This window comes from Natator depressus, chromosome 5, assembly GCF_965152275.1.
Source record: "Natator depressus isolate rNatDep1 chromosome 5, rNatDep2.hap1, whole genome shotgun sequence".
Lineage (NCBI taxonomy): Eukaryota > Metazoa > Chordata > Testudines > Cheloniidae > Natator > Natator depressus.
The window spans coordinates 702,277-725,255 of record NC_134238.1 but is presented as its reverse complement, the minus strand read 5'-3'; the positions used below and the strand labels follow the sequence as shown (position 1 = coordinate 725,255).

At 62.7% G+C, this 22,979-nt stretch overlaps 1 protein-coding gene across 1 annotated transcript; it reads left to right on the top strand.

Moving 5' to 3' along the window:
• The first annotated feature begins 1,495 nt into the window (after positions 1 to 1,495).
• On the top strand, positions 1,496 to 20,238 carry LOC141988026 (avidin-like). The gene is made up of 4 exons (XM_074953850.1): positions 1,496 to 2,095; positions 12,341 to 12,548; positions 17,220 to 17,340; positions 19,375 to 20,238. The coding sequence occupies exons 1-4, from the start codon at positions 1,715 to 1,717 to the stop codon at positions 19,442 to 19,444; spliced, it is 780 nt and encodes a 259-aa protein (XP_074809951.1). The 5' UTR covers positions 1,496 to 1,714; the 3' UTR covers positions 19,445 to 20,238.
• Positions 20,239 to 22,979: the final 2,741 nt, after the last annotated feature.

The following is a 22,979-nucleotide window of genomic DNA, read 5'->3' as shown; positions in this document are numbered from 1 at the left end:
GGGGAAGCTGCTCACGCCCTGGGGGTGCACTCGGCCAAGCTGCTGGTAGGAGGTGCTGGGACACTCGCTGCTGAGGGGGGCAGGGGGCAGCAGGAGGCTCTGCCCGTGTGGAGGGGGCAGGCTAGTTCCTGGCCAGGGCTGGGGCAGGGAGCCGTGCTCTGGGCCGGGAGAGGAGGGAGGGAGCTGAGGTTGGTGGGCTGCGCGTACTGGCCAGCTCAGCTGGGTTTGTGGTAACAGCACCCTCCAGAGGCAGGGCCAACCCCAGCCCCGCAAGGCAGCAGGGCCAGCGCCCATCCCTGGGGGTCGCCCTGACCTTCGGTTTGACAGTAATGGCAGCTGCAGCCCCTCAAACAACAAGGGGGCAAATACAGGCTGGCGCCTCCCAGAGCCAGGGCAGAAAGGCTGCCAGGGCCTGGCCAGGGCCCTTCCAAGCAGCCTGCTGCCCATGGCAGGACTGGAGACAAGAGAAACCGGGGCGTGGGGGGCTTAGGCTGGGGGGGGGGCTCAGGTGTGGGGCTCAGGCTGCAGGAGGCTCAGGTGGGAGACTTGGGGTGCAGGGGGCTCAGGTTGGGGGACTTGGGCTCCCGGCATTTGGGTCACAGGGTTTGGGCCCAGTCTGACTTGTAGCTGAAAGTTCAAAGGAGCCCAAAGCTGCAGGACAGAGACCCTCCCTCCAACCTGCCAGGATTCCCAGAGTTTCTTGTGCCCAGAGCCAGGGACCTCTGTGTGGTGCCAAGTGTGACGATGTGACGCAGCAGGGAGGGGGGAGTGTTGACCTGGGAATGTGCCCTGGGGACGGGAGACCTGAGAGCCTGTCACCTGAGCCAGGAGGGGGAGGGGGAGGTGACACCTCTGCCCAGGAATGTGGACGGAGGCTGCAGCAGGGAACCTGCTCGGTGGGTTTAGTTTCAGTTTGGGGCTGGGTGGAGGAACACAGGGAACCCCAGGGCTGGGGTCTAAGCTCCCTGCTCCCCCAGAAGGACTTCACTGAGGGGTCCTGGGTGTACCCACAAGCTCTGTTTTGGACTGTGTTCCTGTTGTCCAATAAACCTTCTGTTTTACTGGCTGGCTGAGAGTCTCAGTGAATCCCAGGAAGAGGGGTGCAGGGCCTGGACTCCCCCACACTCCGTGACAACTGGTGGCAGCGGTGGGATCTACTGCACCCCGTGAACGGCGCTTCCTGCAGTAAGTGACTGGGGAACAGTAAAACGAAGGGGGATTGACGGGGACCAGGCGTGCTGAAGATTCAGAGAGAGACGGTTTCAGGGGGCGGTTAACCCCTGGGAGTGTGTGACCAGAGAGAAGGACTTTTGCAGTAACAGGGTCCCCTGGGGGATTGCAGCGAGCGGTCCCGGGGCGGAGGAGTCTGCAGCTCGACCCTGGCAAAGAGGTGGTGACCTCAAGAAGCACTGGCACACGAGGGGCTTTTCCTGGAAACCGTGGACAGCTGCCCGGCCTGCGAGTGGCCAGCCGGGAGATGTACGCTAAACGCCTTAAGAGCGACCTGGTGGAGCTGTGCAGGCAGAGGGGGCTGTGCGTCGGGAGGTCCACCAAGGAACAGCTGATTGCCCAGCTGGAGGAGAGGGATCGCTTGGATGACCCGATCCCTGTCCCTGAGGGAAGCCGCCCGGCGGACGCAGCGTGGGCCCTGGGGCCTGACCAGGCTGGGAGGGGTCAGACTGCTGCCCAGGACACCCCGAGACCCTTCCTACCTATGCCTGGGGGAGGGGTTGTGGGAAGCCCAGCGAATACCGAGGGCCCCCTGACCCCAGCAGCCAGCAGGGGATCCTCCCAGCGGAGCTCCCCATCCCTGGAGCGGATGCGGCTGGAATGGGAGAGGGAGAGGAAAATGAGGGAGCTGGAGGATCATGAAAAACAACGTCAACATGAGGAGAAACAACGTCAACATGAGCAGGAGGAGAAGGAGAAACAACGTCAACATGAGCGTCAGGAGAAGGAGAGGGAGCGTCAGGAGAAGGAGAGGGAGCGTCAGGAGAAGGAGAGGGAACGTCAACATGAGCAGCAGGAGAAGGAGAAACAAAGACAGCATGAACTGGAGCTGGCCAGGCTGAGGAGCAGTGGGGCCCCGGCTGCGGTGAGTGAGGGGGGACCCAAGACTGCAAGGAGCTTTGATAAGTGCTTCCTGGCCCAGCGGAAGGAGGGGGAGGACATGGATAGCTTCCTGACGGCCTTTGAGAATGCCTGCGAGCTGCACAGGGTTGACCCTGCAGACAGGCTCCAGTTCCTCACCCCCTTACTGGACCCCAAAGCCGTGGAGGTCTCCAGCCGGATGACAGGGGCAGAGGCAGGGGACTATGAACTGTTCAAACAGGCCCTGCTCCGTGAGTTTGGGCTGACCCCCGAGATGTACCGGAGAAGGTTCCGGAGTCAGCGTAAAACGCCTGAGGTCACCTACCTACAACTGGTCAACAGGATGCAGGGATATGCCCGCAAGTGGACAGCGGGGGCCCAAACTAAAGAGGACCTGCTTGACCTGTTTGTACTGGAGCACCTGTATGAACAGTGCCCTTCCGACCTGAGGCTGTGGCTGGTGGACAAAAAGCTCGCGAACCCCCAGCAGGCAGGGCAGCTGGCCGACGAGTTTGTGAACAGTCGGTCAGGGGGTAGCCGGGAGGAGTCCCAAAAGAACAGGCCCCCCCCGATGCAGAGAGAGAGTCACCATGGGGCCTCCCAGCGGGGAAATAGGGAGAACCCCCTCCAAAGGGGAACGCCTGGTGTCGGGCCCCTCCGACCCGTTCGAGGGGACCAACGTGACCTGAGCTGCTATCACTGTGGCCAGAGAGGCCACGTACGGGCCCAGTGCCCCGGGCTCAGGGACAAACTGAGCAGACCCAACCTACCCAGGGTTAACTGGGTAGGGACTCAGCTGGACGAGGGGCAGGCGACCCAGGAAAGGGGGGCTACCAGTTTGCCACCTGCTCAGGAGGGAAGAGTACCCCCAGCCAGCCCCGCCAGAGGGCTGGAGGCTCTGGACTCAGGGTGCTCGGTTTACAGGGTGGGTGCGGGGCTGTCCCTCCGGAGAGAGTGCCTTGTTCCCCTGGAGGTGGATGGGAGGAAGGTCAATGGATACTGGGATACGGGCGCGGAGGTGACGCTGGCCCGGCCCGAGGTGGTGGCCCCAGATCGGGTGGTGCCCAACACCTACCTGACCCTGACGGGGGTGGGCGGGACCCCATTTAAGGTGCCCGTGGCAAGGGTACACCTGAAATGGGGGACCCAGGAGGGCCCCAAGGATGTGGGGGTACACCACCATTTGCCCACTGAAGTTTTGATGGGGGGAGACCTAGAGGACTGGCCAAGCGACCCCCAGACCGCCCTGGTTGTGACCCGTAGCCAGAGCCGGCGAGGGGCACTGCGACCTGACCCTGGGGAGGGTACCACACTGGAGGCGCGAGACCCTACTCGGGTGGGGAGGGAGCGCCGAGGGGCACGGCTCAGAGAGGCTGCGGCCTCAGACCTGGCCACGGAGGGGGAACCGGGCCCCATCCCTTCCCCAGCCGCTGAGTTCCAGGCCGAGTTGAGGAAAGATCCCTCCTTGCAGAAGCTCAGGGACCTGGCCGACCTCAGTGAGGGACGGACCATGAGGAGAGGCTGCCAGGAGAGGTTCCTGTGGGAGAAGGGGTTCCTGTACCGAGAATGGGCTCCCCCAGGGGAAGGGGAGTCCTGTGGGATCAGGAGGCAGCTGGTGGTCCCCCAGAAGTACCGCCGCAAGCTCCTGTCCCTGGCCCATGACATCCCCCTCGCAGGGCACCAGGGAATCCGGCGCACCCGGCAGAGGTTGCTACAGAACTTTTACTGGCCCGGGGTCTTTACCACCGTCCGGCAGTATTGCCGATCCTGTGACCCCTGTCAGAGGGTGGGGAAGGCCCGGGACAAGGGGAAAGCGGCGTTGAGACCTTTGCCCATCATAGAGGAGCCTTTCCAGAAGGTGGCCATGGACATCGTGGGGCCTCTCAGCAAGACGACCCGGTCGGGGAAGAAATACATTCTGGTGGTGGTAGATTTCGCCACCCGCTACCCCGAGGCAGTGCCCTTAGCTTCCATTGAAGCAGACACCGTGGCAGATGCGCTCCTGACCATTTTCAGCCGAGTGGGGTTCCCCAGGGAAGTCTTGACAGACCAAGGCTCCAACTTCATGTCGGCCCTGCTCCGGTGCTTGTGGGAGAAATGTGGGGTCCGGCATGACTGGGCCTCAGCGTATCACCCCCAGTCCAACGGGCTGGTGGAGAGGTTTAACGGGACGCTAAAGATGATGCTGAAAACCTTTATGAACCAGCACCCGCAGGATTGGGACAAGTACTTACCTCACCTGCTGTTTGCGTACAGGGAGGTGCCCCAGGAGTCTACCGGATTTTCGCCTTTCGAACTGTTATATGGAAGGAGGGTGAGGGGCCCCCTGGACCTGATGAGAGACGAGTGGGAGGGGAAGGCCACTCCCGATGGAGAGTCAGTGGTGGAGTATGTCCTGACCTTCCGAGAGAGACTGGCTGAACTCATGGGCCTGGCCAGGGAGAATCTGGCCAGAGCCCAGAGGAAGCAGAAGGTCTGGTATGACCGCACGGCGCGGGCCCGTGCCTACGCCACCGGGGATCAGGTGATGGTTCTCATCCCCGTGAGAAAGAACAAACTACAGGCCGCCTGGGAGGGCCCGTTCAAGGTCGTCAAGCAGCTCAATGAGGTAAACTATGTGGTGGAGCTGTCGAACCGGGCCCACCACCGCCGGGTGTACCATGTGAATATGATGAAGCCATATTATGCCAGGGGGAATGTGGTGTTAGCTGTGTGTGGTCAGTGGGAGGAGCAGGGAGATGACCCTTTAGTAGATCTATTCCCTGGGACCAGAGCTGGTTCCCCCCTGGAAACAATCCCCCTCTCGGATCAGCTCACCCCTGCCCAGCAAGCCGAGGTCAGGGGGGTGCTGCATCCGTACCGACAGCTGTTTTCCAACCAGCCTGGACGCACTAATCTGACTGTCCACCGGGTGCAGACAGGGTCGCACCCGCCGATAAGATGCTCCCCCTTCCGAGTCACAGGGAAAACTGCTCAGGACCTGGAAAGAGAGGTCCGGGACATGCTGGCTTTGGGGGTGATCCAGCCATCGGCCAGCCCTTGGGCCTCGCCGGTGGTGCTGGTCCCCAAAAAGGATGGGTCAGTCCGGTTCTGTGTGGACTATCGGAAGCTCAATGCCATCACTGTATCGGATGCCTACCCCATGCCCAGGCCGGACGAGCTCCTAGACAAGCTGGGAGGAGCTCGGTACCTTACCACCATGGACCTTACAAAGGGCTACTGGCAGGTGCCGCTGGATGCAGATGCCCGGCTGAAATCGGCCTTTATCACCCCTCTGGGGCTCTATGAGTTTCTGACCCTGCCTTTCGGCCTCAAGGGAGCGCCGGCCACCTTCCAGCGCCTGGTGGACCAGCTCCTGAGGGGGATGGAGAGTTTTGCCGTGGCGTATATTGACGACATCTGTGTCTTTAGCCAGACCTGGGAGGACCACGTGTCCCAGGTTAGACAAGTGCTGGACCGACTCCAGGGGGCTGGGCTGACTGTCAAAGCGGAGAAGTGCAAGGTGGGGATGGCTGAAGTATCTTACCTGGGCCATCGGGTGGGGAGCGGCCGCCTAAAGCCAGAACCGGCCAAGGTGGAGGTGATCAGAGACTGGCCCGCTCCCCACACCAAAAAGCAGGTCCAAGCCTTTATTGGGATGGCAGGATACTACCGAAGATTTGTGCCCCACTTTAGCGCCATAGCCACCCCCATCACTGAGCTATGCAAGAAGGGGAAGCCAGACAAGGTGGTCTGGACCGAGCAGTGCCAGGAGGCTTTCCGGGCGCTGAAGGAGGCTCTGGTCAGTGGCCCAGTTCTAGCAAACCCAGACTTTGACAAGCCCTTTGTGGTGTTCACCGACGCCTCCGACACGGGACTGGGGGCGGTGTTAATGCAGGAGGATGAAAAGGGAGAGAGACACCCCATCGTGTACCTGAGCAAGAAGTTGCTACCCCGGGAGCAACACTACGCGGCCATCGAGAAGGAGTGCCTGGCCATGGTGTGGGCCCTCAAGAAACTAGAGCCCTATCTCTTCGGGCGACACTTCACCGTCTACACCGACCACTCTCCCCTGACCTGGCTGCACCAGATGAAAGGAGCCAACGCCAAGCTCCTGAGGTGGAGCCTGCTCCTGCAGGATTACGACATGGACGTGGTCCACGTGAAGGGAAGTGCCAACCTGATAGCGGATGCGCTGTCCCGGAGAGGGGGCCCCGAACTTCCCCAGGTCACTGGTCACAGTGACCCCGCTCAGTTCAGTCTCGAAGGGGGGAGAGATGTGACGATGTGACGCAGCAGGGAGGGGGGAGTGTTGACCTGGGAATGTGCCCTGGGGACGGGAGACCTGAGAGCCTGTCACCTGAGCCAGGAGGGGGAGGGGGAGGTGACACCTCTGCCCAGGAATGTGGAGGGAGGCTGCAGCAGGGAACCTGCTCGGTGGGTTTAGTTTCAGTTTGGGGCTGGGTGGAGGAACACAGGGAACCCCAGGGCTGGGGTCTAAGCTCCCTGCTCCCCCAGAAGGACTTGACTGAGGGGTCCTGGGTGTACCCACAAGCTCTGTTTTGGACTGTGTTCCTGTTGTCCAATAAACCTTCGGTTTTACTGGCTGGCTGAGAGTCTCAGTGAATCCCAGGAAGAGGGGTGCAGGGCCTGGACTCCCCCACACTCCGTGACACCAAGTGAGAGCATCCCTCAAACTGAACCTCCCCTGCCCCATGGAGCCTGCTGCCCCCAGGCCAGGAGCTCCCCCCTGGGGCCCTCCTGCCCCTAGAGCTCCACTCTCTGTATAGCCCAGCCGGGGTCCTCAGGCCAGCACCCGCCCACTCCGTGCTGTACTCACATCAGCCCCCCTGGCCCCACCTGGCACACACGGACCCATCCAGCGAGCGGCCAAACGCTTCCCACCAGCAGCCCAGCAGGGCAGGCGGCACATGGCCGGTCACTGGCAAACGCTTCTGGGAACTTCAGGTCCCACTGCAGGAAAAACAACTTTCACAAGCCAGCAGTTGCTCAATACCTGGCACTGACAACGAGTGAGGTCGCTGGAGCTATAAATAGGGGCCTGACTGGAGGGAGACTCACCTGGTGTCTGCAGGTGGCTTCCACTCCCAGAGATGATGGGGAAAGTCGCCTTCTCCCTGCTCCTCGCCCTGGCTCTGGTGACCCTCGGGGTCTCCTCAGGGAGAAAGGTATGGGGCAGGGCGAGGGGCCGAGGGGGCTGGGCGCTGGCTCTGGGGCGTGTCAGGGCGAGGGGCCGAGGGGGCCGGGCGCTGGCTCTGGGGCGTGGCAGGGCGAGGGGCCGAGGGGGCTGGGCGCTGGCTCTGGGGTGTGGCAGGGCGAGGGGCCGAGGGGGCCGGGCGCTGGCTCTGGGGCGTGGCAGGGCGAGGGGCCGAGGGGGCCAGGCGCTGGCTCTGGGGTGTGGGACGGCGAGGGGCCGAGGGGGCCGGGCGCTGGCTCTGGGGTGTCTCCGGCGGGGCAGGGCGAGGGGCCGAGGGGGCCGGGCGCTGGCTCTGGGGCGTGTCAGGGCGAGGGCCCGAGGGGGCCGGGCGCTGGCTCTGGGGAGTGGCAGGGCGAGGGGCCGAGGGGGCCGGGCGCTGGCTCTGGGGCGTGGCAGGGCGAGGGGCCGAGGGGGCCGGGCGCTGGCTCTGGGGAGTGGCAGGGCGAGGTGCCGAGGGGGACGGGCGCTGGCTCTGGGGAGTGGCAGGGCGAGGGGCCGAGGGGGCCGGGCGCTGGCTCTGGGGAGTGGCAGGGCGAGGTGCCGAGGGGGCCGGGCGCTGGCTCTGGGGCGTGGCAGGGCGAGGGGCCGAGGGGGCCGGGCGCTGGCTCTGGGGCGTGTCAGGGCGAGGGGCCGAGGGGGCCGGGCGCTGGCTCTGGGGCGTGGCAGGGCGAGGGGCCGAGGGGGCCGGGCGCTGGCTCTGGGGAGTGGCAGGGCGAGGGGCCGAGGGGGCCGGGCGCTGGCTCTGGGGCGTGGCAGGGCGAGGGGCCGAGGGGGCCGGGCGCTGGCTCTGGGGCGTGGCAGGGCGAGGTGCCGAGGGGGCCGGGCGCTGGGTCTGGGGCGTGGCAGGGCGAGGGGCCGAGGGGGCCGGGCGCTGGCTCTGGGGAGTGGCAGGGCGAGGGCCCGAGGGGGCCGGGTGCTGGGTCTGGGGTGTCTCCGGCGTGGCAGGGCGAGGGGCCGAGGGGGCCGGGCGCTGGCTCTGGGGTGTGTCCGGCGGGCAGGGCGAGGGGCCGAAGGGGCTGGGCGCTGGCTCTGGGGTGTCTCCGGCCGGGGCAGGGCGAGGGGCCGAGGGGGCCGGGCGCTGGCTCTGGGGCGTGTCAGGGCGAGGGGCCGAGGGGGCCGGGCGCTGGCTCTGGGGCGTGTCAGGGCGAGGGGACGAGGGGGCCGGGTGCTGGCTCTGGGGTGTCTCCGGCGGGGCAGGGCGAGGGGCCGAGGGGGCCGGGCGCTGGCTCTGGGGCATGTGAGGGCGAGGGGCCGAGGGGGCCGGGCGCTGGCTCTGGGGCGTGGCAGGGCGAGGGGCCGAGGGGGCCGGGCGCTGGCTCTGGGGCGTGTGAGGGCGAGGGCCCGAGGGGGCCGGGCGCTGGCTCTGGGGAGTGGCAGGGCGAGGGCCTGAGGGGGCCGGGCGCTGGCTCTGGGGCGTGTCAGGGCGAGGGGCCGAGGGGGCCGGGCGCTGGCTCTGGGGCGTGTGAGGGCGAGGGCCCGAGGGGGCCGGGCGCTGGCTCTGGGGCGTGGCAGGGCGAGGGGCCGAGGGGGCCGGGCGCTGGCTCTGGGGCGTGGCAGGGCGAGGGCCTGAGGGGGCCGGGCGCTGGCTCTGGGGCGTGGCAGGGCGAGGGGCCGAGGGGGCCGGGCGCTGGCTCTGGGGCGTGGCAGGGCGAGGGGCCGAGGGGGCCGGGCGCTGGCTCTGGGGCGTGTCAGGGCGAGGGGCCGAGGGCGCCGGGCGCTGGCTCTGGGGCGTGTCAGGTCGAGGGGCCGAGCGGGCCGGGCGCTGGCTCTGGGGTGTGGCAGGGCGAGGTGCCGAGGGGGCCGGGCGCTGGCTCTGGGGTGTGGCAGGGCGAGGGGCCGAGGGGGCCGAGCGCTGGCTCTGGGGAGTGGCAGGGCGAGGGGCCGAGGGGGCCGGGCGCTGGCTCTGGGGCGTGTCAGGGCGAGGGGCCGAGGGGGCCGGGCGCTGGCTCTGGGGCGTGGCAGGGCGAGGGGCCGAGGGGGCCGGGCGCTGACTCTGGGGCGTGTCAGGGCGAGGGGCCGAGGGGGCCGGGCGCTGGCTCTGGGGAGTGGCAGGGCGAGGGGCCGAGGGGGCCGGGCGCTGACTCTGGGGTGTGGCAGGGCGAGGGCCCGAGGGGGCCGGGCGCTGGCTCTGGGGCGTGGCAGGGCGAGGGCCCGAGGGGGCCGGGCGCTGGCTCTGGGGCGTGGCAGGGCGAGGGGCCGAGGGGCCGGCGCTGGCTCTGGGGCGTGGCAGGGCGAGGGGCCGAGGGGGCCGGGCGCTGTCTCTGGGGTGTGTCCGGCGGGGCAGGGCGAGGGGCCGAGGGGGCCGGGCGCTGGCTCTGGGGTGTCTCCGGCTGGGGCAGGGCGAGGGCCCGAGGGGGCGGGTGCTGGCTCTGGGGCGTGGCAGGGCGAGGGCTGAGGGGGCCGGGCGCTGGCTCTGGGGCGTGGCAGGGCGAGGGGCCGAGGGGGCCGGGCGCTGGCTCTGGGGTGTCTCCGGCCGGGGCAGGGCGAGGGGCCGAGGGGGCCGAGCGCTGGCTCTGGGGTGTCTCCGGCCGGGGCAGGGCGAGGGGCCGAGGGGGCCGGGCGCTGGCTCTGGGGCGTGGCAGGGCGAGGGGCCGAGGGGGCCGGGCGCTGGCTCTGGGGCGTGGCAGGGCGAGGGCTGAGGGGGCCGGGCGCTGGCTCTGGGGTGTCTCCGGCCGGGGCAGGGCGAGGGGCCGAGGGGGCCGGGCGCTGGCTCTGGGGCGTGGCAGGGCGAGGGGCTGAGGGGGCCGGGCGCTGGCTCTGGGGTGTCTCCGGCCGGGCAGGGCGAGGGGCCGAGGGGGCCGGGCGCTGGCTCTGGGGTGTCTCCGGCTGGGGCAGGGCGAGGGCCGAGGGGGCCGGGTGCTGGCTCTGGGGCGTGGCAGGGCGAGGGCTGAGGGGCCGGGCGCTGGCTCTGGGGTGTCTCCGGCCGGGGCAGGGCGAGGGCCCGAGGGGGCCGGGCGCTGGCTCTGGGGCGTGTCAGGGCGAGGGGCCGAGGGGCCGGGCGCTGGCTCTGGGGCGTGGCAGGGCGAGGGGCCGAGGGGGCCGGGCGCTGGCTCTGGGGTGTCTCCGGCCGGGGCAGGGCGAGGGGCCGAGGGGGCCGAGCGCTGGCTCTGGGGTGTCTCCGGCCGGGGCAGGGCGAGGGGCCGAGGGGGCCGGGCGCTGGCTCTGGGGCGTGTCAGGGCGAGGGGCCGAGGGGGCCGGGCGCTGGCTCTGGGGCGTGGCAGGGCGAGGGGCCGAGGGGGCCGGGCGCTGGCTCTGGGGTGTCTCCGGCCGGGGCAGGGAGAGGGGCCGAGGGGGCCGAGCGCTGGCTCTGGGGTGTCTCCGGCCGGGGCAGGGCGAGGGCCTGAGGGGGCCGGGCGCTGGCTCTGGGGCGTGGCAGGGCGAGGGCCGAGGGGGCCGGGCGCTGGCTCTGGGGTGTGGCAGGGCGAGGGGCCGAGGGGGCCGGGCGCTGGCTCTGGGGCGTGGCAGGGCGAGGGGCCGAGGGGGCCGGGCGCTGGCTCTGGGGTGTCTCCGGCCGGGGCAGGGCGAGGGGCCGAGGGGGCCGAGCGCTGGCTCTGGGGTGTCTCCGGCCGGGGCAGGGCGAGGGCCTGAGGGGCCGGGCGCTGGCTCTGGGGCGTGGCAGGGCGAGGGGCCGAGGGGGCCGGGCGCTGGCTCTGGGGCGTGGCAGGGCGAGGGGCCGAGGGGGCCGGGCGCTGGCTCTGGGGCGTGCCAGGGCGAGGGGCCGAGGGGGCCGGGCGCTGGCTCTGGGGCGTGGCAGGGCGAGGGGCCGAGGGGGCCGGGCGCTGGCTCTGGGGTGTCTCCAGCCGGGGCAGGGAGCAGTGAGAGCCGGAGGGGAGCGATGGGCGATGGGTCAGGCGCTGCAATGACCCGTGGGGGTGAGGGCAGGTGGGGGGCCTTTCCCCACGCCGGGATCACGCTCTGGAGGCCACGCAGCCCCGTCGGGCACAGCGACCTGCAGGCTGAGCGCCGCACGCCCCACTCAGGCCAGGCAGGTTGTGTCCCGGTGAGGAGACTTCTCGGGGACCGGACAAGAACTGCCCTGAGGCGGTGGCGGTGCCAAGCCAGGGAGCCCCACCAGGGCCCGAGGCTCCAGCTCACCAAGCTCGAGCAACCCGCGGGGAGCCTGGAGCCGCTGCCTGCCGGAGCCGCCAAGCAGGACGCTCAGTGCAACGGGCTGGAAGCCGCAGGCTCAGCTTCTCAGAGCCCCGCGTTACCCCGTCAGCAGCGATCAAACACGACTGAGCGGTTCCCTCAAATCGGAAACCCCTTTTGTCCTTCGAGAGCGCCTGGGTCTCAGCCCCCAGCTCGCGTGTCCGTCTCCCTGAGCCGCTGGGGGCTGGAACCGGGCGGATTTCACTGCTGCTTTGCCTGGGCATTCGCCTTCTCGGGCCCGAAACGTCCCAGGCCAGAGTCACTCTGGGGACTGGGCTTTCTGAGCAGCCTTGGCAGGGGCAGCTCGGCTGCAGATCCCTCCCCGTGCCGTGGGCGTACGAGGGGCCAGGCGGCACCCAGAGCACCCCTGGGCGGGGCCGGAGACAGCACGTCCCGGACGACGCTGTGCTGCACCTGTCCCGTCCTCGTGCCCAGCAGTCCCAGGGCAGACCTGCTCCGGGGGACCGGGAGAGGTGCCAGCGGCAGGGAACCTGCCACCTCTTTCGGGCCCCTCGGGGCCCTGCGGCTCTGGGGGACGGACGGCTGCTGTCTCCCCTGCCTCAGAGACGCTCCCCTCGTTGTGTGTGGGGAGGGGACGGTGGGGTGGAGAGAGGAAGGGGGACGCCTCCTCCGTACCCCCGGGTTCGGAGAGAGAAGGCAGAGCCCCCACCCAGCGGCAGAGGGAGGCTGAGGGCTGTGGTTGGGAGGGTTTTATTTTTATTGGGCAGGGGGTTCCCCTCAATGGCCAGGAGTCAGAGCACAGACCCCCTTGGTCACTGGTCGTCCTCTGCTTTGTGGGGTCTGTGTCCTGCGTTTAGGGCTCTCGGGGTCACAGCCTCAGCTGGGGTCTGACCTGCCTGACTCCACCATCCCCCTCCTGCTGACTACACCCTCCTCTTTCAGTGCATCCTGACTGGAGCCTGGCAGAACGAACTGGGCTCTAACATGACCATCTCTGCCGTGAACGGGGCCGGGCAGTTCTCTGGGTTGTACCTCACAGCAGTGTCAGCCGCAGAAAAACCGATCCTCGAGTCGCCCCTGAACGGATCCCAGCATGTCGACAACCTGGAGCAGCCAACCTTCGGGTTCACCGTCAAATGGAGCTTTTCAGGTACGTGGCCCAATGGTTTTGGGGACAGGGCTGGCCTTACCTTGAGGCGAACTGAGGCGCCAGACTGTGGGGGGGCACCACTAGGACCCAGAGTGTAGAAAATGGTGTCTGCTGCTGGTGCATCTGGATTCTCTCTGCTCGAGATGCACAGAGAGGGTGGAGTGCTGGGCTGGAGAGAGGAGGGCACAAGAGACATAAGAGGCAGGCAGGAGAAAGGTGAGAGGCAATAACAGAAAGCAGCAGGAGCTGCAGGGAGAGAGAGGAGGAGGAGACTCTTATGTACCTCTCTAGCACCCCAGGAGCCTGGACTGATTAACCCCAGTTTCTCGGGGAGCTTCCTGTGTCCTCCTGCGTCCCTGAACCCACTTGAGGAGAACAGGCAGCCAACTGAAGGAGTAGGAGCCAGTTAGGCCCTTAAGACGCTGACATCTTCCCTCACTCAGGCCCTGCTACCAGCCTGCTTATTTGTCCCCTTCAAATGAGTGTTGAGAGCCACTATCGCTGGCCCAGAACAGCAGCCATGAGTGAAAGAAGAAAACGCCCCTCTGGGGCAGCATTCAGAAAAAGAAAGCAAGCAAAGGAAGCTTTTCTATCTAAGCGGGAAGGAGCTCTCCTGAGATACATAGACACAAATGTTCACGGTGAGCCTTCCGGCCCCAGTGAGGATGTGAGTGGTGAGGAGAGGCCTGATCTTCCAGTCAGTCAGAGTGCAGGTGACCTGGCAGCTACTGCAGCATCCGTATCTCCCTCTCCAATGGACGTAGCCCTGCACATTCCTGAAGAAAAGTGTAGATCAGAGAAGAGTGTGGTGGAGGCGCAAGAAACCGCTGCTGCTGAGTTTAGTTCCTTAAGTCTAGAAGATCCAGGACTGTGGACCCCCCTGAGCAGTAGCCTGAGGGACTTCCTTGTACTGCACGGGCCACAGCAAATGAAAAACTTCACGTCCCCAAGGACAATGGTGGTCAGTGATGCAGCATCAGCAACTTCTAGTGAGGCTGCTGAATTTTTTAATGTAATTCAAAGCATCGATGGATCTTTCTCTGCATCAACTCATCGATGGCAAATTTTGAAGCAACATCTGGGAACATCCTCTCTGACCCTGAAACCACTGAGTGCCACATGATGGGAAAGTCGAGTGGAGGCGATAAAGCCTATCAAACCCAAACTGGGAAGATAGATGATGCCATAGTTGCCATTATGGAGGATAACGCTATGACAGGAACTGTTCGTGGGAGAACAGTGGCAGAGGGAAACGGAATCACCAGAAACATACATCACTTCACATTTCCGTGTGGCTTAGTGTGGCATGACGTACGGTTTGAAATAAGTGTTGTAAGCAAGAGACTCCAAGGTGCTGACCTTGATATATCTGGAGCAATGGAGCAAAGGGACAAAGCAAAGTCAGACCTACCGTCTTACCGGTCAGAAGAGGGATTTCAAAACGTTCTGGAGAATGCGCAGAAGTTGGCAGAGGAACTCCACACTGAAGCGATTTTCCCACCCCTTCAAGAACACAAGAGTCACCGAAGAAGACGACACTTTGATTACGAGGCGCGGGATAATCCCATACGAGACCCCAAACAACAATTCGAAGTTGAATTCTTTAACCAGGTGCTAGATTGTGCAATACAGGCAGCTGAAGAACGTTTCATGCAGCTCAGGGAACACAGCTGTAGATTTGGGATGTTGTATGATATTCCAAAACTCCTCACGATACCTGAAGAAGCCCTACACCAGCAATGCAGGGCACGTGAGACAGTGTTGATGACACATGATGACATGCGCGATATTGATGCGAGTGATTTAGGTGATGAACTGAAAGCCCTTTCAAGGTACAGTTCAGCAGGATCAACTCCAAAGGCTGTTCTGGAACATATGTGCACAAATAAGATGGCCACCCTCTTCCCAAATGCTTTTGTTGCTCTGCGCGTACTTCTAACACTTCCTGTCACAGTCGCCAGTGGAGAACGCAGCTTCTCCAAGCTGAAGTTAATAAAAACACATCTACGCTCCACAACGACACAGGAGAGGCTGGTCGGCCTTGCCACCATCTCAACAGAGCATGAGCTGGCCCAGACTGTGGACCTTCAGCAGGAAGCAGTTCAAATCTTTGCAACCAAGAAGGCTCGGAAAGCACCACTTTGGCTATTCAAACAGATACAAATGTCGGTGTTTACTATGCAGACAAGAAATGTTACATTTGCTATTCAGGCGTTTGAAAGTTAAGTGTTACTTAAAATTTTTGAACAAGGCATTTTAAGTCGTGAATTCTCCTTTACTGGGGTGAGTAGCAGAGCAGCACCCTGAGAGGAGTAAAACAGGAAGAAGGCAGAATTGAGACCTTTCAAAGTTTTGGCCCATGCGAGGGGGTGTGGGGGCCTCATTTGAGCTCCCCACCTCAGGTACCAAAATGTTGTGGGCCGGCCCTGTTCGGGGACCGGTGCCGGGGGTCGCAGGGAGAGGAACTCGGTGCTCAATGGATAGGCTGAAATCCCCCCAGCTCCACCTGGGGCAGTGCCTGGCGCCCCCCACCCGGCCCACCCCAGGCCATCTTCCGCAGCCTCCTCCTCCCATTCGTGACCCTGCCTGTCTCAGGCCACCCCTTTGGCCTGGCACTGCCTCCCCATCTGATGCACCCAATGGCCAGCAACCTGCTGTGGCTGACAAGGCTCATCACAAAGTAGTGATCCTCCCCGCCCCCCACAACACTCGGTAACTTTGATTCCTGTGCCAAAGTCCCTGCCATCATTTCACCTCCTCTCTGGGTGGGGAACCAGCTGTTTGCCCTGGGACACTTCTGTTCTGGAGGGGCACGTTTTGGCAAAGTGGTTGCATTTGCCACATCCTCGGCATTCTTGCCCATATGCAGGATGGTTCCTATGGCATGGTCACGGCCGCATTTAGAACAACCCTTCATTGCCTCTGGTTGCTCTTTTTTCACTGGATCCCAGGTTTTTGCTAGCAGCAGGACGGCTTCCAGCCTAGGCGCTTGCCAAAGGCAGACTCAGTGCGATGGGGGCACTTGTCTGTCTGGCTCACCCAGCCCTCCCAGTTGTTTTCAATCATTTCATCTGCACGATATGATACGTCTGCAGCATGTTCAAGGGTTTGGACAGCCTCGCTCGCACCGCGTTTGACACAGCACATGCACAAGGCACGCACAAGGCGGTCTCACTGAGCAATTCGCTCGGTTCTCAGCAGTCACATGATTGTGCTGCCAGGTTTAAATCAGTCACATATTGATCCCCATCGGTCTGACTTCTGGTGAAAAATTGTGCTTCTTACACATGAAGTTGCTTTGCGGTGCACAGAATGCCTCAGACTCACTCTTTGAGACCTCTATGTTTTCTCCATCTGCATCATCATCAACTTGAAACCTCCCCTCTTGCTCCTTCACCTGCCCAGGAAGAAATAACTCTGTCTGCCGCCATCCATCTATTGTGTCTGCACCCAGAGCCGGTGCCAGGCATAAGCAGACTGAGCAATTGCTTAGGGCCCCGAGCAGCTCAAGGGGGCCCCCTTTAATTATTACTATGTGTTGTGGGGGGGATATTCCCGCTTAGGGCCCGCAATGGCTGGTTCAGCACTGTCTGCACCACTCACAACACTGCGCACTCAGATCCTTGCTCCCACTTTCGCCATTTTTCTGCTGCATTTCTGCCAAACCCTAACTTTCCTGGAGGCTTTACATGGTCCTCCGCCAGGCACAGGCTCCTTGTCCTGTTCAGCCAGCAGCTTCCCTCCCCGCTCCTGCTGCTCTGCCCCATGCACATGCCTCCAAGGCCCATCTGCATGACGCGGGCACAGCCCAGTGTTTCATTCAGTGCTCAGAGAATGGGGCAGCTCGTCAGTATCCCTTTTCATTCTCCTTAGGGTGACCAGGTGTCCGGTTTTCGACACGAACACCCGGTCAAAAAGGGATCCTGACAGCCCCGGTCAGCACCACTCTCTGCTAGCCTCTGCGCCGCATGGCCCCAGGAAGCAGCCGGCATGTTCCCCTTCTGGCTCCTATGCATAGGGGCAGCCAGGGGGCTCCACACACTGCCCCTGCCCCAAGCACTGCCCCCGCAGCTCCCATTGGCCGAGATCTGCAACCAATGGGAGCTACAGAGGCATCGCCTGTGGACGGGGCAGCGCGCAGAGCTGCCTGCCCATGCCTCTGCCTCAGCCCTGATCCCCCTCCCACCCTCCGGACCCCTCGATCCCAGCCTGGAGCACCCTCCTGCACCCCAAACCCCTCATCCCCAGCCGGAGCTCTCATTCCCTCCCGCACCCCAAGCCCCTGCTCCGCCTGGTGAAAATGAGCGAGTGAGTCAGGGTGGGGACAGCGAGAGACAGAGGGAGGGGGATGGAGTCCTGGGGTCCATCCTGGGCACTGCCAGTGACTCACTGGGGCCTTGGCCGGTCACTTCCCTGCTGTACAATGAGATCACTGTCCGGACCCACCTCCCAGGCTGGGCGTGGAGCCTGGGACGTGCTTGTGGGTGAGAGGTGCGGGAGAGGGCAGAGGATCCGAGAGTGGCTGTTTTAGGTGAGTGAGATCATCACACCGCTAGCACTCAGAGCACTCCCTCTCCCTCATTACGCTCATGGGCACCGTCCGGGGACACCGGGGGTCTCAGGCCGAGTGTCACTGACGTTCGCTCTAACCCCTGTTCGATTCCATGGCAGACTCGACGACCGTCTTCGTGGGCCAGTGCTTCATGGATGATCAGGGGAAGGAAACTCTGCAGACCATGTGGCTGCTGCGAGACAAGGCCAAATCCATGGATGATAACTGGATCGCAACCATGTGAGTGACTGAAAATCCTCATTCCCCAGGGAGCAGAATCATCTCCAGTGGTCTGGGTTCGCCATCCCAGGAGATGGACACAGCCTGTGCAGCGGAGACTCAGGTGATGGGGTGGGGACCAGTCCCGTGGCCAGGGGAGAAAGGCAATGACCTGCAGTGGGGAGCAGCACGTCTTCCCCAGACGCTCCTGCACTGACCACTGTGAGCCTGACTCTGGCAGGGAGGAGGAGGAGGAGGAGGAGAGAAGATGGTGACAGGACCATCAGAAAAGCCCCAGAAGTCCTAGGCCTCCTGTAAGCGTTTGGAGCGAGAGGCAGTGAATTGTGTCTGTCAACGCGGGAGCCCAGACCACACTGGGATGCAGGAGCAAGGCCTCTGCACAGGGAGCGGCTTCAGCACCAAAACTGTCCCCAAGCCAGGCCCCGGAACAGGCTGAGAGTCTCTCCGAATCCTAGACATGTAGGGCTGGAAGGGACCTCGAGAGGCCGTCCGCTCCGTCCTGCCAGGCTGCGGCAGGACCACGTAAACCTAGACCTTCCCAGACAGGGGGTGTCCCACCTCTTATTAGAGACCTCCAGGGACGGGCATAGCACACGCTCCTTGGAAGCCTGTTGCAGTATTGCCCCACCCTGATGGGTGCAAAGCTTTTCCTCAGATCGAACCTCACTCCCCCTTGCTGCAGAGTGAGCCCATTGCTTCATGTCCCACCTTCAGCGGACCTGGAGAGCGGCTGATCCCCGTCCTCTTTCCAACAGCCCTTAACACATCTGCAGACGGCCGTCAGGTCCCCCCTCACTCTTCTGTTCTCAAGAATAACCATGCGCAGTATTTCTACCCTTTCCTCAGGTTGCATTTTCTAAACCTTTGATCTTTTTTCTTGCTCTCCTCTGGCCCCTCTCCAATTTCTCCACATCTTTCCTAAAGCGCAGCACCCAGACCTGGCCCAGTCTTCCAGCTGAGGCCTCCCCAGCGCTGAGGAGAGGACAATCAGCTCCCCTTTCGTACATATAACGCTCCTGTTAACACAGCCCTCGATTCGATCAGCCTTTTCCCCAGCTGCATCACGCTGTGGGCTCATGTTCAGTTTGTGATCCACGACACCCCACAGCTGGTTACAGCAATGCTCCCTCCTAGCTAGATGATCCCCACTTTGTAGCTGTGCATAGGATTTTTCGCTCCTGGCTGAAGTACTTTGCTCTTGTCTTCTTTGAATTTCATCCAGGTGAACTCAGACCAATTGTCCAATTTCTCAAGGTCGCTCTGGATTTTAATCCTGCCCCCCAAGTGCTGCCAGCCCCTCCCAGCCTGGTGTCATCCCCACATTGTATAAGCCCCCTCGCCATGCCATTGTCCAAGTCCTACATGAAAACATTGAGTAGCAGCGGCCCCGGGACTGACCCCTGGGGAGGGGGCCCAGGCCTCTGGTGCTACTTCGTGCCCCTCCCTGCGGCAAGGTAGCTCCTGCCTGGTGACCTGTTTGTGCCCAGCCCGCCTCAGAGCACAGGCTGGCACCCAGCGTGTCAGCAGCCAGGCGGGAGGCTACGTGGGGGCTGGGGGCACCTCCCGGGGGCACCAAGGGGAGATTTGAGCGAGTGGCTGCTGAAGGGCCCCTGCCCCCAATGGCCCTGCGGAGCACCATGGGGATGTGCAGCCTGCGGAGCCCCTGCCCCCCCCCCCGGGTGCTGCTGGGTGGCTCTGAGGCCCTGCCAGTGCGGGGTGCCCACAGCCACGCTGCCTCCCTGGGCTGGGCGGCTGGGTGCCCCCCTGAGGTAACGCCCATATTAATTGTCTGCCTGCCCCTGCATGGCGCTGCTGGGGGCCCCGTGAGATGGAGCCTGGAGGAGGGGCGTTCCCCAGACAGCGGTGCTCAGCACCCAGGCCGGGTGCCCTGGGGATGGGGTGTCCCTCTTTGGGCTTCTCTCCTCAGGCTCATGCACCTTCTGCCCCTGCCTCCTTCCCCCCTCTAGTGTATGGGGCAGCCCCAAGCGCAGGCCCGTGCTGGGCCAGTAACCCAGGCTCTGTGCTTCCCCGCAGGGTCGGCACAAATGTTTTCACTCGGATCAAGGAGCAGAACTTGGGCGAATCCGTGAGGAGCGACCTGTGACCAGTGATCCCAGCAGCACCGTGACCACACTCTGCAGCCCCAGGGCTCCTGGCCCCCCGTCCAGGATTGTCCTGGGCTCTCTCGAGAGCGTCTCTCCCGGCCTCAGGGCTGTTTGCTGGGCTGCAGAATCTCCCGTCTCTGTCTCCACCTCCCCCTCGCTCTCCAGTGACCCCGCAGAATTGCTGACCGCGCCCCCCCCACCATGCTGCAGTTTAGTTCCTTTCCCAGTAAAGCTCTAGCGCGGGAGGCAAATGAGTCTCTGGTGTTTTTACCGCTCTTGGCCCTTGGGGTGAAGCTGTTGCTGAGCTGTGAGTCCCACCTGCCCCTCCCTGGATTCCCCGGGAGGTGCCGGATTCTCTCCCGTTAGCCGGGCCCTTCCTGGGACACCCCTTGGCAGGTTCATCCCCCTGGGTCGCTCCTTTGCTCCCTGGACACTCAATAACAGATTTAAAAGTAGCCATCCTTCAACAAAAAAACTTCAGAAACAGACTTCAAAGAGAAACTGCAGAGCTACAATTCATCTGCAAACTTACCACCATTAATCTGGGCTTGAGCAGGGACTGGGAGTGGCTGGCTCACTACAAAAGCAACTTTCCCTCTCTTGGTATTGACACCTCCGCATCAGCTATTGGGAGTGGACCACATCCCCCCCGACTGAACTGGCCTTGTCAGCCCTGGTTCTCCCCTTGTAAGGTATCTCCCTTCTCTTCATGTGCCAGTATATCTATGCCTGTATCTGTAATTTCACTCCATGCATCTGAAGAAGTGGGTTTTTTACCCATGAAAGCTTATGCCCAAATAAATCGGTTAGTCTTTAAAGTGCCACTGACTCCTCGTTGTTTTTGTGGATACAGACTGACACGGCGAGCCCCCGATACTCCTTTGCTCACTGCCCATCGCTCTGCCCAGAGGCACCCGCTATCAGCCTGGACTCAGCTCAGCCTGGTGCTCTGGTCTGGGAGTCCCCGGGTGTCCCTGTTACCCCAACTCCCAACCACTTTGCTAATGAAATATCCAAGTCTGAGGCAGAAACTGAGGGACCGTCTAGACCTGCCTGAGCGGCCAGGTCTGAAAGGGGTCAGGCTGCATCACGCCCTGGAGACTGGGGCACGGGGATTTCTGAACCCGGTCATAACCCACCCAACTGCAGAGACCACCTGCGCTCAGAGCGCCGCAGCATCCTGGCTGAACGTCCAGCTCAGAAGCCCTTTGGGCACGGGGCAAGAGGCTGCAGAGCGAGTGCGATTCCCTGTCTCTGCACAACCTCGCTCCCCAGGCTGGCCAGGAGCTGTGCTCCATTTTCCGTCCCCAGGGCCCATGCTGTCCACAGCACTGCCAGCCCCCAGCCTTTGGGCTCATGAGTCAAACTCCAAAATCATGATTGACTTAAAAATCCTGGGGTTTTTAAACAGAACATTGTGTTGTTAAAACTGGCCTCCAGTTATTGAGCCATTGAGGTTAGCTGCCAGCAGCCGTCCACACTGTGTGATCATCCCAGTTCAAAATTCAACCTTAAATGCACACACACAATTGCAGGTTGCAAACAAAACCTTCCAAACGTGAACAGAGTGCAAAGCAATGCGGCAATGCTTGCCTGAGTCCGCAGGCAGCCTGACACAACAGCTCTGAGAGGTGTAGACAGCTCATGTGTCTCAGTGCGGCGTTAACTCAGGCGGCCAATGATGAGGATGATGATGATGTAAATGTCAACATTATGAACTATTTCCCTGCATGACAGGAAAGGGAGGACCAGAGTGTGAAGAGCGACGCACTCCCTTCTGGAGACTTGTCTACATGGGAAAGTTACGGTGCTCTGAGCTAAGCTGTGAATTGAAAGAGCTCTAGTTTCTACGGCTGTAAGGCCCCGCGCGGACACTCCTATTTGGGCAGGCTCGCCTTTTCTCAGTTCCGTTTATTGTTTTGAAAGAAGTTTAAGAATAACTGAAAACAGTCGCTCTTAGTCCGGAATCCGAGTGTCCACACGGGGAGTTTTACCGCTATAACAGGCATATCGGTTTAACGATAGTGGGGTAATTACATGGGTCAAATGTTTCTGTGTGGACAAGCCTAGTTTGACTCGTAATAACTTGGGTTTCCTGTCATAGCGCCCCCGGGTGCCTGGAGGCGGCCTTGCAAGCGGTCCTCAACCCCTGTGCCTCTGCAGCCCATCTGCCTCTCCTCGGGTCCTCCGTGGCTCAGCCCTCCGGCCAGTCACCTAAAGTCCAAGCTCCGTCCAGGGTGCCCAGACTCCCCAAATGACGCCAGCTTGAACAACCATCCCAAAGTACCTAAACAAAAGGCCCTTCGCGCCCTCCGGGGCTCTACCCACATTTCTTACTCTTACCAGCGCACTGGCCCCCCAGGGTTTTCCCACTGAGAGTCCAAATGCCCCGTCCATCATCCTGATCATCCACCCCGCCGGGCCTCCTCTTCGGCTCCCTGCTCCTGTAGGCCCTGGCTCAGGGTCCCTCACCGGAGCCTTCCCTGCTCCCTGTGGGCTCTGCGAGTCCCTGTTCCCTTTCCAGAACAGTGACCCCAGAACTGCCTCCCTGGATTGTCCCCTTCCCCAGGGCCCAGCACGGAGATCAGTTCTATCCCCAGGCCTTTCCCTGTCTCCTCTCTCCTGGGTCTGCTCCCTTCAGCGGAGATCCCTCAGCTTCTTACAAGGCCCAAGTGCCTAACAGGTCTAGCTAGGTCTGCTCTCTCCGGCCAGGAGGCCATTCATTAATCACCCCACAGGTACGGCCCATGACTCTGTTTCTTCCTCGTCTAGCAGGTGACGGGGTTTCGCCCCATCACAGACCCCCACCAGCATGAACCTTGCTGCAGGCCGCGTCTAGGGGGTGACTCCCAGCTCACACAGACTTCCCCGGGCTAGCGCTCAGGGCGGTACAGCGCTGCCAGGAGCAGCGAAGCCGAGGTAGCCTAGGCAGCGGGAGTGGTGGCATGGGCCAGCCAACCCCGTACAGACCTGCCCGGACCTGTGCACGTACTCAGGGCGGCTAGCCTGGGCTATGGCTGTCCGTGCTACCCTGGCTACCCGGCTGTGTTTGGCACACTCGCTCGATGAGGTATGTGTTGGGGACACTGGGGCATGGCCACTAGGTAACTCGAGGGGATGGAAGACCACGAGTGTCGATGAAGCCCCCTCGCACTAGGCCCAAGTGTCCTTGGCCCCCCTCCCGCCTGGAGGCACTCGCAGCAGTTATGCTGAGGATCTGCAACAATATGTTGCAGAGTCAGACTGCCTGAAACTAAACAAGGCCAAACAGGGCAGATATGGAAGAACAATGCTGAATAAAGCAGCTTTATGTATGGTTTAAGAAATGATACAGAGAACAAGGGAACTAGCTGGGAACTGGATTGGCTGGCTATATGGATACTTGGGGCAGCTTGCTATTGGATAAGTATGCTGGGAAAAAGGATGTATAAAAGCCTGTGTAACTTCCTGCTCTGTGTACAGGATTTGAGATTCAAATCTCCCTGTACCTATTTGAAGCTTCAAATAAACTTTTCTGCTTCTCCACCCCGTTGT

Bases quoted from the DNA above. Each gene is read 5' to 3' on its own strand.
- LOC141988026 (XM_074953850.1), top strand. From the start codon at position 1,715: ATGCCTGGGGGAGGGGTTGTGGGAAGCCCAGCGAATACCGAGGGCCCC. The intron at 12,549-17,219 runs GTACGTGGCCCA...ATTCCATGGCAG, and splicing joins CGTCAAATGGAGCTTTTCAG to ACTCGACGACCGTCTTCGTG. The intron at 17,341-19,374 runs GTGAGTGACTGA...GCTTCCCCGCAG, and splicing joins GATAACTGGATCGCAACCAT to GGTCGGCACAAATGTTTTCA.